The sequence below is a fragment of the Dasypus novemcinctus genome, chromosome 1, assembly GCF_030445035.2.
Source record: "Dasypus novemcinctus isolate mDasNov1 chromosome 1, mDasNov1.1.hap2, whole genome shotgun sequence".
NCBI lineage: Eukaryota > Metazoa > Chordata > Mammalia > Cingulata > Dasypodidae > Dasypus > Dasypus novemcinctus.
The window spans coordinates 116351056-116364117 of record NC_080673.1 but is presented as its reverse complement, the minus strand read 5'-3'; the positions used below and the strand labels follow the sequence as shown (position 1 = coordinate 116364117).

Here is a 13062-nt window from a genome sequence, read left to right as displayed (position 1 = left end):
TGTGTATGTCTGGCATACTCTGGAAAATGTTTTTCTTTAATAGAAACCCAACAAACCTACTTATTTTTCAACTGGTAGGTCTAATCTTATAGTCCCATCTCACTGTTCTTCACACTTAAGAAACGTCCAGACAATTAAAAAAAAAAAAGATACTCAATTAGATTGATTTAAGGATTAAGCCATGCTCTGTTCAAGATAAAAGGTTGGAAAACAAGTTTAAGTTTGATCCATTTATTATTGTTGCCATTTATGGGTACAATTTCCATCTCAAATCCCAGTGATGCTTTTTCACTTGTAAGGCAGGTCCATCTCTAGCTTCCCTGTGCTGAAATGTTTGGCATTGGAATATGAGGTATCTCTCAGGAAACTGAGTAGTAATATGCAGGATGAAATGTCCAAGAGTTATTTCTTACATCACATGGAATTCATTGTGTAATGCCTCTATAGTCCTTCATTTTATTTGAACCCGAAGTTTCTGATTATATAGAAAAGAAGTGAGTTACATAAAATTTAAGTGTAATTAAAAATAAAAAATATCTCAACAAATAAACATTCATAGAACAAATTTTACAAAATCTTCAGATGGGCCACAAAATCTTTGGAATAATTGTAAGATTATTTTTGTTGGTTTCATTTTTCATAAACTCCACTCCTAAGGTACTTCTCTCTGAGTTACATGAAATTAGCTTTCAGCTAAAAGGTAAGTTATGATAAATGAACTACCAGAGACTCAAGAGAAGATATTGAAGAAAAAATGGTAATTAGGAAAAGTCAAAGTCCAAACATGTATTAAAATTCTGATTAATATGAGATGAAATGAACTTAAACTGGTACCAATAAGTTTTCAAGAAATTCAGGGACTTATTGTTCTTTAGTTTTGTATTCAATAACTGCATCAAACTTAATATTGATCTTCCGTTTTAAAACTGCCAGGAAACGCTCAGGAAGCATCCTAAAAAAACCAAACATATAAACAATTAGGAAATTAATATTAAGTGCATGTGGAAAAAAACTTTGTTTAAAATCTTATATTTAATTTATCATGTCCATGCTCATTGTAAACAAGATCAAGAACTTTAACTACATGAGCTGCTACTGTGTTCTTTCCCATTGAATTTATTTCCTTTTCAGAGGAGATTTAACCTTTGAAAAAGTATATTACTATATTTTTCAAAAGATCTGAGACAGGAGGTGTATATAAATGAATAGGTGAGGTGTGCAAGTCTTTAAAAAAGAAAAGTGACACATGTCACTAGGGCTTTTGATTGCTTGACTTTGTTTCAGTCTCTAGCATAGTAATTCTCAAAGTATAATCTTTGGACTAAATGCTGGGATCTGTGGGATATTAAAATACAGACTTCTGGGACCCAAGTCAAACATCCTACATTAAAATATCTTCAGATGATAGACCAATGGAATAGAATTGAAAGTCCAACTGATTTTTTACAAGGGTGCCAAGTTCATTCAATGAGGAAATAACGGTCTCTTCAACAAATGATTCCTGAACAAGAGGATTTCCACATGCAAAACAATGTATTTGGATCCATACCTCACACCATAGAAAAATCAACTCAAAATGGATGAACCATTTAAATATAAGAGCTAAAACCATAAAATTCTTAGAAGAAAACATAAGGGTAAATCTTCATGACCTTGGATTTGGTGATGAATTAGTTAGACACTAAAAGTACTATCAACAAAAGAAAAAATAGATAAATTTGACTCCATCAAAATTAAAACCTTTTGTGCATCAAAGGACACTGTCAAGAAGTAAAAATGATAAACCACAGCATCAAGAGATATATGTGCAGATTTTATATCTGATAAGGAGTAAAAACCCAGATATATAAAGAATTCCTGTAAGTTAACAAAAACACAAATAACTCAATTAAAAAATGGGCAAAAGTCTTGAATAGACATTTTTCCTAAGATATATGAATGTTCAATTAGCACATGAAGAGATACCCAACATCATTAGTCATTAGGGAAATGCAAAACTAAACTACAATGAGATGCCACTTCATACCCACTAGGGAAAAAAACAAACAGAAAAGTGTTGGACAGGATGTAGAGAAATTGGAACTTTGTAGCACTGATGGTAGGAATGTAACATGTACAGCTGCTGTAAAAAACCATTTGGTAGTTCCTCAAAAAGTTAAACATAGAATTACCATAAGACTTGGCATTTTCATTTCTAGGTATGTACCCCCAAAGAAGTGAAAACAGGACTGAAACAGATGTTAGTAAACCAATGTTCATAGCAGCATTAGTCACAAGAGCCAAAAGCTGAAAACAACCCAAGTGTCCCCCAACAGATAAATGAATTTTAAAAATGTGCTATATTCATACAATTGTATGTTATTCAGCCATTAAAAAGAATGAAGTTCTGATACATGCTACAACATGAATAAAACTTGAAAATATTATGCTAAGTGAAATAGTCAGAAAAAAAAGGCAACTATTGTATGATCCCACTTATAGGAAATATCTAGATTAGGTAAATTCAAAGAGATAAAATGTAGATTAGAAGTTACCAGGGTTTGAGGGGAAAAGGGAATAGGGAATTATTGCTTATGGAGTAGAGTTTCAGTTTGGAACAATAAAAAAGCTTTTAGAAACAGTAGTGATGGTTGCATATAATTGTATATGTAATTAATGCTGCTGAATTGTTACATTTAAAAGTGATTAAAATGAATAATTAAAAAACTATCTATAGGTGAAATGCAGGAATCTATTTTTTAAATAGACATTCCAAGTGATCCTAATACCCTAGCCAGATGGAGAAGCCTGACTCTGGGAAGAGGCAGCAAGAAGCTTTTTCTCCTGGTTGACCAAAGTCTCCTCTTTCTGTTCCCCTCATTATCTGACCAGCCTCACAGTCATACAGCTTTCCCAGGTGAGTAACAAGAAATGTATTATGGGGAGCAGATGTAGCCCAGTGGTTGAGTCTGCTTCCCGTGTATGAGGTCCAAGCCCCAGTACCTCCTAAAAAAAAAGTATGATATGGTATTCTTTAAACCTGTGGTTTTCCATCTTGGCTGTACATGAGAATCACCTGGAGACCTGTTAAATCTTACAAAGTCCAGGCCACATTTTAGACCAGGGATTCTTAACCTTTTTGTCCTTGGACCCTTTTGCCAGTCAGATGAAAACCACCGACCCCTTACTAAGTCCACACTATACTGTGTATTATTTAAGAAACATATCACACCTGCAAAATGTCCCCACAACAATGTTTTCATGAATTATAATTCGAGCTCACAGACCCTTGTTAAGAACCCCTACTTTAGACCAATACAACTGAAATGTTGGAATATAGGTCTCAGGTCTCAGCCATCAGTGTTTTCTAAACCTCTCACACTAATTCCAATGTACATCAAAGTTGAGAGCTACTTCTTTAAAGAAATGCTTCTCAAAATTTTATTTGCATACAAATTATCTAGTGATCTTATTAAAATGCAGATTCTGATTCAGGAGATCTAGAGTAGGACCCAAGATTCTTCATGTACAATCACTTATAAAATAGGACCTCTAGAAGTATATAAATTTCTTTAAAAAAAAACACAAAAAACAAACAAAAAACCCTGAAACACTTATGGAAATGATTCAGTTCTTTTACCCAACAGCTAAACCAATCTTGCTTCAATGATTAACACATGTGGTTTTATAAATTGTCAGTTCCATAAGCCTATTATTATTAACTTGGTTCCATTTTATCAGTTGTGCTTTATCAACTATCTGATTTTAAATTTGAGTAAAAACATCATAAAAAAACAAAACAAACATGTCCTAAACAAATCTTAATTGCAAGTGCTGACAAACATAATTATTGCTTACTTTTCCATTAGTATCAAAAGGTGAATAATAGATGGAACAAAAATCATTTTCCTCTCAGTCAGGATCCCATTCATGAGTTCCTCCACCACGTGCTCAGGTTCCAGGGTAGGTCCCAAACTGAAATCAGAGGCAGTCTTCAGAAACAAAACATTTCACTTAGGCTTCAGCTTATTTTAATGCTGAATATTTAAGTTAAATTACCATAAGAATCATAACATAACTGACTTTAGTGTTGAGTCCATCACAGGTGCTCAATAAATGGTAACTGCTTTACCATTATTATTATTACCACTAATTAAATATCTAATAATTACCAATTGTTTATTACATACTATACTGTGTTAGGCATTCTACACATTCTTCAGCATTCTGTTGAAGTCATGCAACAACCTTGTCAAGGAGATACTATAATCTCTATTTCACAAATGAGAATTATAGATGCAAAAATAATTCAGCTAGAGTGGAAATGAAAAATTCACTTTTAAACCTTTAGGTGTCTTGGGAAAGAAGTCAGATAATATTGTACATGTTTTATTCCATACTGCTTAGTGAATAATTTCTAAAGTGTTAGAGGAATTAAATATGATAGGTATATGCCCAGCCCTCAGTCTTTCATCTCCATATAGAATCCTTATATTTAGTAGGTCTTGATTTAATTTTTAGCTTTGTTACTTGGTTCCATGTCAACTTCAGTCTGTAATCACTCAGGTATCTGCACAGCTGATAAGCAAATGGTACCTAAAAAGTGGCCTTTGTTACTTGGGTGTTGGAGGAAATGCAATTAGGAAGGAGTTGGACAAAAATGGTCCTGCTTTCTTGTCTTTCTTTAAATAAATTTTTTGTGGTAACATATATAACATAAAATTTAGCATTTTAACTTTTTATGTGTACAATTCAGGTGTATAAATTACATTTATAATGTTGGACTACCACTACCCCAATCCATTACAAAAACTTTTTCATCTCCCCAAATATGGTCCTGATTTTTTAACATTTTATTAGTGACTTGGAAAACTGGTATGTAATTTGTAATGAAATACCCTCGCTCAATTTGCCAGTGTCACCAAATAGTTAACATTTTGGCAAGGCAGATTTAATACGCATATGACAATGTGTATGATTAGTCAAAGAAGTGAGACCAAAACAAAACAAAACAAAACAAAACAAAACTGGATAAGTTTCTTCAGAAATAAAGTGTAGTTTGTGTTTAAAAGTGAGCATGATAATTGGATATATGAAGGAAAGCATTGCTTAAAATATATGATATGTGATTTCATTCTCAGCCTACTTCAGTCATTTATTAGAATACTGTATTTATCCCAGGACCCTGAAGCAAAAGTATTATGTATGAAAAGCTCAGACATGGGATGGCAGAAGAAATATAGTAATGAAAGTGAGTGGGATGTCAAGAGAGGAGATGAGTAATGCCCTCAAAGGTAAATGTACAAGTTTTCTTGTGCCGCAGTTGCCTCACCTGTAAATGGAGGCAGAATTAAAAAAAAAAAAAAGGAAACCTGAAGAAGACTAAGCAGACCCTTAGCCTGTGGAGTAGGCAGTCAAGGGTGCTGAGGGAGGACAGTCCAGAAACTCAAGGATGCTCACACCCTGGAAAAGTGTTCAGAGAGAAATTCACTTTACAGCATATTGGTAGCAGATTCCAATATTCCCAAGCTCCATGAAGGCTCATAAACATCTGTGTAAACAGTATATCACATTCCCTCGCTTACACTGTGGCCTTGCTAGCCTATTAATTAAATGCTGTTTTATTTAATTAGTTTTGATTTTTTTTTTGGAGGTCCTGGTGATTGAACCCAGGACCTCATACATGGGAAGCAGGTGCATTACGACTGAGCTACATCTGCTCCTCAATGCAAGTTGTTTTTTTGTTTGCTTTTGGGAGGTACCAGGGAGCGAACCCAGAACCTTGTATATGGAAAGCAGGCCCTCAACCACTTGAGCTATATCTGCTCCCTTCTTTTGATCTTTTATCTCACTGGATTAGTCAAAGCCAGCTTCAGTACTCCGCGAGTTGGTGATGGTTAAGTGGGAAAATGTACATAGAAATATTTCATACGGTTATACTATACAAACGTTACTAATGTAACCTTATATAACTGACAACAGCATATCATTATGTTAAAAAGGCAGGTTAGGGGAATGATGTATCATTAGCTCAAATGGTTGAGTGCCTGCTTCCTATGTACGAGGTCCCAGGTTTCATAGCTGGTACCTCCTAAAAACAAACAAACAAATGAAAAAAGTCAGCTCTCATATGGGAGCGGATGTAGTTCAGTGGCTGAATGCCTGCTTCCCATGTACGAGGTCTTAGGTTCAATCCCCATTACCTCCTTAAAAAAAAAAAAGGCAGGTAACAGACTAGTATAATATGCTTCCATGTACAAGAAAAAGAAATGTGTTGGTGGAGGGGTGATGTATGGGAATTCTGCATGTTAGGCATAATTGTTTTGTAAGCTCACTAATAAAATATGTATAGCTATATAAAATAAATGCATTAAATTATGGAAGTTTAGCTTGCTAAACTGGAAAGCTATAACTGAAAATCTGTAACTCTTTAAAAAAGTGGTTATCCCTAGAAGAGTAGCATTTATTAAGGGACTTTTCTCTATATTTCTATTTTGTTTACAATCATCATACATTATCACAAAAACAGATAAAAATATTTTGATGAAATAGTTAATATACATTTTAAAGATGATCATTCTCAGGAAAAAATTCTGATAAAAAGTTGTTAATGTGGGAAAGTGTGGGAGGAGGAGGGAGTGGGGCATATGGGAATTCCCTATGTTTTTAATGCAATATTTATGTAATCTAAAGTTTCTTTTAAAAGAAAGTTTATGTTAAAAAATAAAGCTAAACTTAGAATATTTAGAGTTAGAGGAATGTGGGATGGAATTCCAATTGTGCCAATTTGTGGCATTTTGACTTTGGGCACTTTTCTTAACTTCTTAGAGTTTCAGTTTCTGTGATTATAAAATGGCATCTTGCAGAGTTGCTGTAAGGATTAGAGCAGGGGTAGGCAAACTATGGCCTAATCTCTATTGGATTACAGATTAGAGGTAATTTATGGAAAGTACCTAGTAGGCCTTCAATAAAGGCTTTTAACAAAAGCTATTTCTTGATATCCACAATACTTAGCAAAACTCTTAGCTGTCAAAAGTTAACCAGACACCTGATTATACTTAATTCCGATACTTTCAGTTTATGTTGCATTATAATTTTTACAGCAAGCCACTTTGTTTGCAATTTTAGATGTGCAAATGTATGAATCAATAAATAATTTCTTAGATGTGCTTCAACAGAGAATTTAAGCTCCAACAAACATGAGATGAACTCTTTTTCAATCTAGGCATTTAGAGGTTGGTTCTGATTCTTCATTGAGAAACCCTGTCCTCCATATAAAGAGAAAAAAGAGTGGTCTGAATCTGTTCTGCTACTTCCAAGCAAGTTACTTGCTCTCCCTGAGCCACAGATAGCTGTTGTCTCCTAAAGAGGACAAAAAATATCTCCCTCAAACTACTATAATGAGATTTAAGAAAATAACAGATTTTACTTAGTGTTCAATATAAGTAACAGGACAATTAGGATAAGCACTCTCCTTCCTCTAATTAAAAGCACTAGATTAACACCAACTTTATCTCCGGGGTCCACTCTAGTGCCAACTTAGCCTCAAAGGGTTCATGTGGCAGGACCAAGTCCCCAAGGTCCTTCCTTAGCCGGGTTAATATTTCTGTGCCTCTATTCCCATTTCCCAATTATTTTTAACTTGTACTAGTAGAGTTTTGCCATGAGAGGGCACCCTTGCCCTTTGGTTTAGGTTTACCTAATAAAAATCAGAAAATACACTAAAAATGAAATGGGAGCTCGAGGGGGAAAACTTGTGCCCACGGTAAATCCCCAAAGGTAAAATTTGCCAGTTTTCCTCCATATACCATTTTAAGATGTAGATATTAAAATCACATATGTGAGCCAAGATTTTTACTCATACTGCATTTCAGTAATTCAAAATCTATATTTAAAATCTATATATAACTGAATTTTCAATTTCACCTCCAGGACATAGCTGTGTCTGGGATGGGTCTTAATCCTATTATTGAAGAAGATCACAGAGGGAGCAACGAGAAGCTGAACATCCACAGAACCCAGAGGGACGGGGGAAGCCAGGGGAGGCCACCATGACATTGTTGCCATGTGACAGAAAAATCAAGGACCAAGGGTCCCGAGCAGCCAATCACAGAGCACTGCAATCTTCTGAGAGAAAGCACTGCCTTGATAACGCCTTGAGTTTCAGTTTTCTCCTAGTCTCAAAACCATGAGCCAATAAATTCCCATTGTTTAAGCCAACCCATTGCACAGTATTTGCTTTAGCAATAAGGAAACTAAAACACTAAGTAATCAGTATAATTTATGATAATACTTTGTATTTACTGACATGAAAAGATGGATCTGATATAATGTTGGGGAAAGCAAGCAGTTTATAGAACCTCATGTACACTATATACCAGTAATGTAACATTTAAACACGTATCTATACACAGAGAGATGCCTAAAATATTCTCCAAAATGTTAAGGGTGGTTCCCACTGAACTGAGGAAAATTAAGAAAATTTAAAAAAAACAACACCTTTCTCATTTGTATTTTCAGTAATGTTAAAATTTAAAAAAAAAATAAGTATACATCATGTTTACAAAGACATTAGCTATTTCCAAAGAGAGGAAACATTAAAAATGAATTTCAGACCTGAATATTTTTTATTTTATTTTTTAACCAAGGAAAGGATTTAGTCTGGTAATCGTGTTGGGAGATAATCTCTAGATTATATAGAAGTGTTTCTCAAATAGTGGTTCTGAGTTCCCTTTATTGCAATCACCTATGATGCTTGTAAAACATAGAGTTCCAATCCCCTCCCCACCACTACCCTAACCCAGCTACAACCTTGAGGAGGGGAGGGGGATGGGGGGAAACAGGCAGGCTGGGAATCTGAATGGATTGCAAGCATTTCTGGAGTTATGTATGTATCCTTAAGTTTGACCTTAGGGAAAAAAAAAAGGAAGGGTCCATATGCTCACCTGTGTTCATATTTATATTTTTTTTCTCTCCCTTTCTCTCTCTCTGTTTTAATCTCTCTCCACCTGTTTTCCCACAATCTATAGAGCATGAAATCGAGATGAGCTAGGGTCATTGAATAACAGGAATTTTAGGGATTAAAGTATTTAAGAAAACCCACTGAATGGCTGACATTCACAGCAACCACCAATCTTTTTGTTTCAAATTCTGTCTCAACTTACTTGGTACTTGGATTTTTTATGAAACCAGTGTTTATGAAATTAGGACAGAGACAGGTTGTTTTAACTCCAGTTCTTCCTAAAGCAGCCAGTTCTTCAGTCAAGGCTCTATGAAATCCAACAGCAGCAAACTTACTTGAACTGAAAATAAACAGAGATCACAAAATAATTCAAGAATGTCCATCTTACCTATTCGATTAATTAAAATTTTAAAAAAGATTTATTTCTCTCTCCTTCCCCACCCTCCCTCCACCAGTTGTTTGCTCTCTGTATGTTCTTGTGTGTCTGCTTATATTATTGTCCGTGGCACCAGGAATCTGTCTTTTTGTTGCGTCATGTTGCTGCATCAGCTCTCCATGTGTGCAGTGCCACTCCTGGGCAGGCTGCACTTTTCTCGTGCTGGGTGGCTCTCCTTACGGGGTGCACTCCTTGCATGTGGGGCTGCCCTACACAGAGTACACCCCTGCGTGGCACGGCACTCCTTGTGTGCATCAGCAATGCGCGTGGGCCACCTCACCACATGGGTCAGGAGGCCTGGGTTTGAACCCTGGACCTCCCATGTGGTAGGCGGATGCCCTATCTGTTAAATACACTTCCCCCTATTTAATTTAGACAACTATTTCCCAAAGTTGAGTTCTCTGACCAGCAGCATGGGCATCATATGAATCTCAAGTTTCAGCCCAGATTTAATGAATCAGAATCTGCATTTTACAAGCTTAGCTTCTCAGGTTTTGAAGATATGCTTGTAGGCATATTAAAGTCTAAGAAGCATTGACATAGAACATCTAATTCATCATGGCAGCATCATTTATCAGAAACAATTTAGTATATTAAATGTTTCATTAGGAAAACCGGTGGGGTGTTTGTTTTCGTTGTCAAGTCCATAAAATTTAATGTCAATATTGGCTGTTAATGATTAATTATAAAATTTTGATCAAATTTGCTGGAAAATTCTCCTGAATAAACCCTATTCCTTTAAATCTCAGTTTGACTCCTAGACTAAAGTATTTCCCTATTATATAGTAATTTTCACTTTTCCTTTATTACATGTCTTGGATTTGTAACTAAATATTTACTTGTATGAATTTTTATTTAATATATGTTCCTCACACCTTTACTATAAGCTAGATGATTGTCTTGGTCACTGATGAATCCTCAAGACCTATGACAGTGCTTGGCTCTTGACTCTTAGCAGGTGCTCAATAAATATTTACTAAATGAATAAATCACAGTATAAAGCAATTTTTATTGTCATAGTTCCTTCATTTGGAAAGAGAAGGAAAATTAATCATATTCTAAAGAGACATTCCTTTTCAGACAAGTTGTTTTTTATACTTTCCTTAAGTCAGCATTTATACAGAATAGTAAAAAATTCATGAAAATTAACCTGTGTTTTGGAAAACAAAGTTGTGGAAAGTTTTCTCACTTTTTTTTTTTTAAAGCTTAGATACATATTAAAAGCTTAAAGGATGGGAAATGGATGTGGCTCAAGTGATTGAGCTCTTGCCTACCACCTGGGAGTCTCGGGTTTGGCTCCTGTGCCTCCTGGAGAAGATGAGCAAGACAGCAAGCTGGTGCAATGGGCAGCTGCAATGAGCTGATGCAACAAGATGACACAATAAAACAGGCACAAAGAGGAAAGATAATGAGAGATACAACAAAGCAGGGAGCTGAGGTGGCTCAAGCGATAGAGTGCTTCTCTCCCACATGGGAGGTCCAAGGTTTGGTTCCTGGTGCCTCCTAAAGAGAAGACAAGCAGATAGAGCATACAACAAATGGACACAGAAAGCAGACATCAAGTGCAAACAATGAGGGGGGCAAGGAGTATTTAAATAAATAAATCTTAAAAAAAAGTTTTAAGGACAAGACTGAAAGATTCAATTATATAAAATATAAATCTTCTGTATATTGAAAAGCAAAAATAAAGATAATCATATCTAAAATTGAGTGCCTGCTATCTGTCAGACATGTCCTCCGTTATGCAGATTTGTTATTTCATTTAATCCTCACAAAAACCTAGGAAAAAGATACTATTATGATCCCCATTTCAACAGTGAGGAATTCAATTACAGGGGGATTACAGAACTTGCCCAAAGGCATAAAACAAATTAGTTATAGAATCAGACTTTAAACCCAAGCAATAAGCCAGGCCTCTCTATGAAATACCCTAACTGGTATTACCTCCCAACTAAGAGACAAGTGACAAACTAGTGAAGGATTTGAAAGATATGAGACAAGAATGAGGATGAGTATATGGCAACTTTCATAAGTGAATAAGACAAACACTCCAATAGATAAATGACCAAATTATATTAGTAGAAAATTCACAAAATAAAAAATACCAATGGATATAAGCATATAAAAATGTTTTATTTCAGGAGTAATTCATATAAATACAAAATAAAACAAGATAGTATTTGTGCCTAGCTGTAACAGTAAGGATATGAGAAAAATTGATACCGTCTAATTTACAGAAGGCATTTTGGCAAAAAGTATCAAATTTTTTAAAAATGTGCCATGCTCAGATCCGGCAATTTAAGCATTTATCCTAAGGAAAGAGTCAATCATGTTCCCAAAGATTTATGTTCAAGGTTAGTCCCGGGGGTATAGCTGAAGAAAGCAAATAGCTGGAAACAATGAACGATTTTAAATATCTGTAGTGGACAGCTATTGTTTGTGTCCTCTGGCATTCATATCCCCTTCTTCTGATAACATCACTCTCATTTTGCCTAGTCATGCTACACCTCCTGCCCCCTCCTCATATAGTGAATGGATCCAAGTTGGTCCAATCTCTAGAACTAGCATGCTCAAAAGGCATGCATAGAAATAGCATAACTGGGGAGAGTCTGGTTTTTTCCTTCTGGCTGGACTTGGAGTTGAAAGGATGTAACTCTGAAACTGCTGGTAGCTATTTTGCCACTAAAGGAAGAGAGCCTGCCTGAGATTTTCATTACCATTACAACTATGGGATAAATTGTAACCCCTAAAAAGATAGGTCGATGTCTTAACATAGTCTGGGTTTAAAGTCTGATTCTATAACTAATTGTTCTCAGTACCTGTGAATGTGGACTTATGTGGAAAAAGGGTCAGTGCAAATGTAATTAAATTAAAATAGGGTCCTATGGAGTAGAGTGGGCCCCTAATCCAGATTCTTATAAGGACACCAGACACCAGAAAAAAGATGGCCATGTCATGATGGAGACAGAGACCGAGTTATGCCACAATCCAAGGAATGCCAAGGTATGCAGCCACCAACAGCAAATAAAAGAATCAAATATCTAGGAATAAATTTAACCAAGGATGTAAAGGACTTGTATATGGAAAACTACAAAACTGCTAAAAGAAATCAAAGACCCACATAAATGGAAAGACATTATGTGTTCACAGTTTAGAAGACTAAATATTAAGATGTCCATACTACCCAGAGCAATTCAACGCAATCCCAATCAAAATTCTATTTTCTTCACAGAAATTGAAGACCCAATCATCAGTTCATATGTAAGAGCAAGAATCCTAGAATAGCCAAAATCAACTCAAGAAAGTACAAAGTTGGAAGACTTCCCAATTTCAAAACGTATTACACAGCTACAGGAAGCAAAACAGTGTGATACTGGCACAAGGACAGGCATACAGACTGAGGTAGAATGAATTACGGACCCCCTCAAAGGACATGGTCTTAAACTTAATCGAAGTTCTTGTGGGTGTGAATTTATTTGCAAATAGAAACTTTAGAAGATGTTATTTTTAGTTATGGTGTGATTTAACTAAATCAGGGTAAGTTTTAATTCCTATTACTGGAGACTTTATAAAGAGAAAAAACTGGAAGCCAGAAGTCAGAGATGGCCACAGGGAGGAGCCAGAGTTCAGAAGTCAGCAGAAACCAGAAGAGAGAAACAGGGAGAGACTACTGCTTGAGTGAGGA

At 35.5% G+C, this 13062-nt stretch overlaps 1 protein-coding gene across 2 annotated transcripts in view; it reads right to left on the bottom strand.

Moving 5' to 3' along the window:
- Nucleotides 1–215: 215 nt before the first annotated feature.
- Nucleotides 216–13062, bottom strand: part of LOC101422442 (estradiol 17-beta-dehydrogenase 11) — a 35501-nt gene continuing 22654 nt past the window's right edge. The window contains exons 5-8 of one of the 2 annotated variants that reach the window (XM_004463936.4): nt 9144–9281; nt 3838–3954; nt 835–952; nt 216–475 (exon numbers count right to left, since the gene is read on the bottom strand). In XM_004463936.4, the coding sequence (XP_004463993.1) occupies nt 862–952; nt 3838–3954; nt 9144–9281 (346 nt within the window). In that variant the 3' untranslated portion in view covers nt 216–475; nt 835–861. Of the gene's footprint in view, nt 953–3837; nt 3955–9143; nt 9282–13062 lie in introns of both variants that reach the window. The other variant, XM_004463935.5, reaches the window with a different exon arrangement.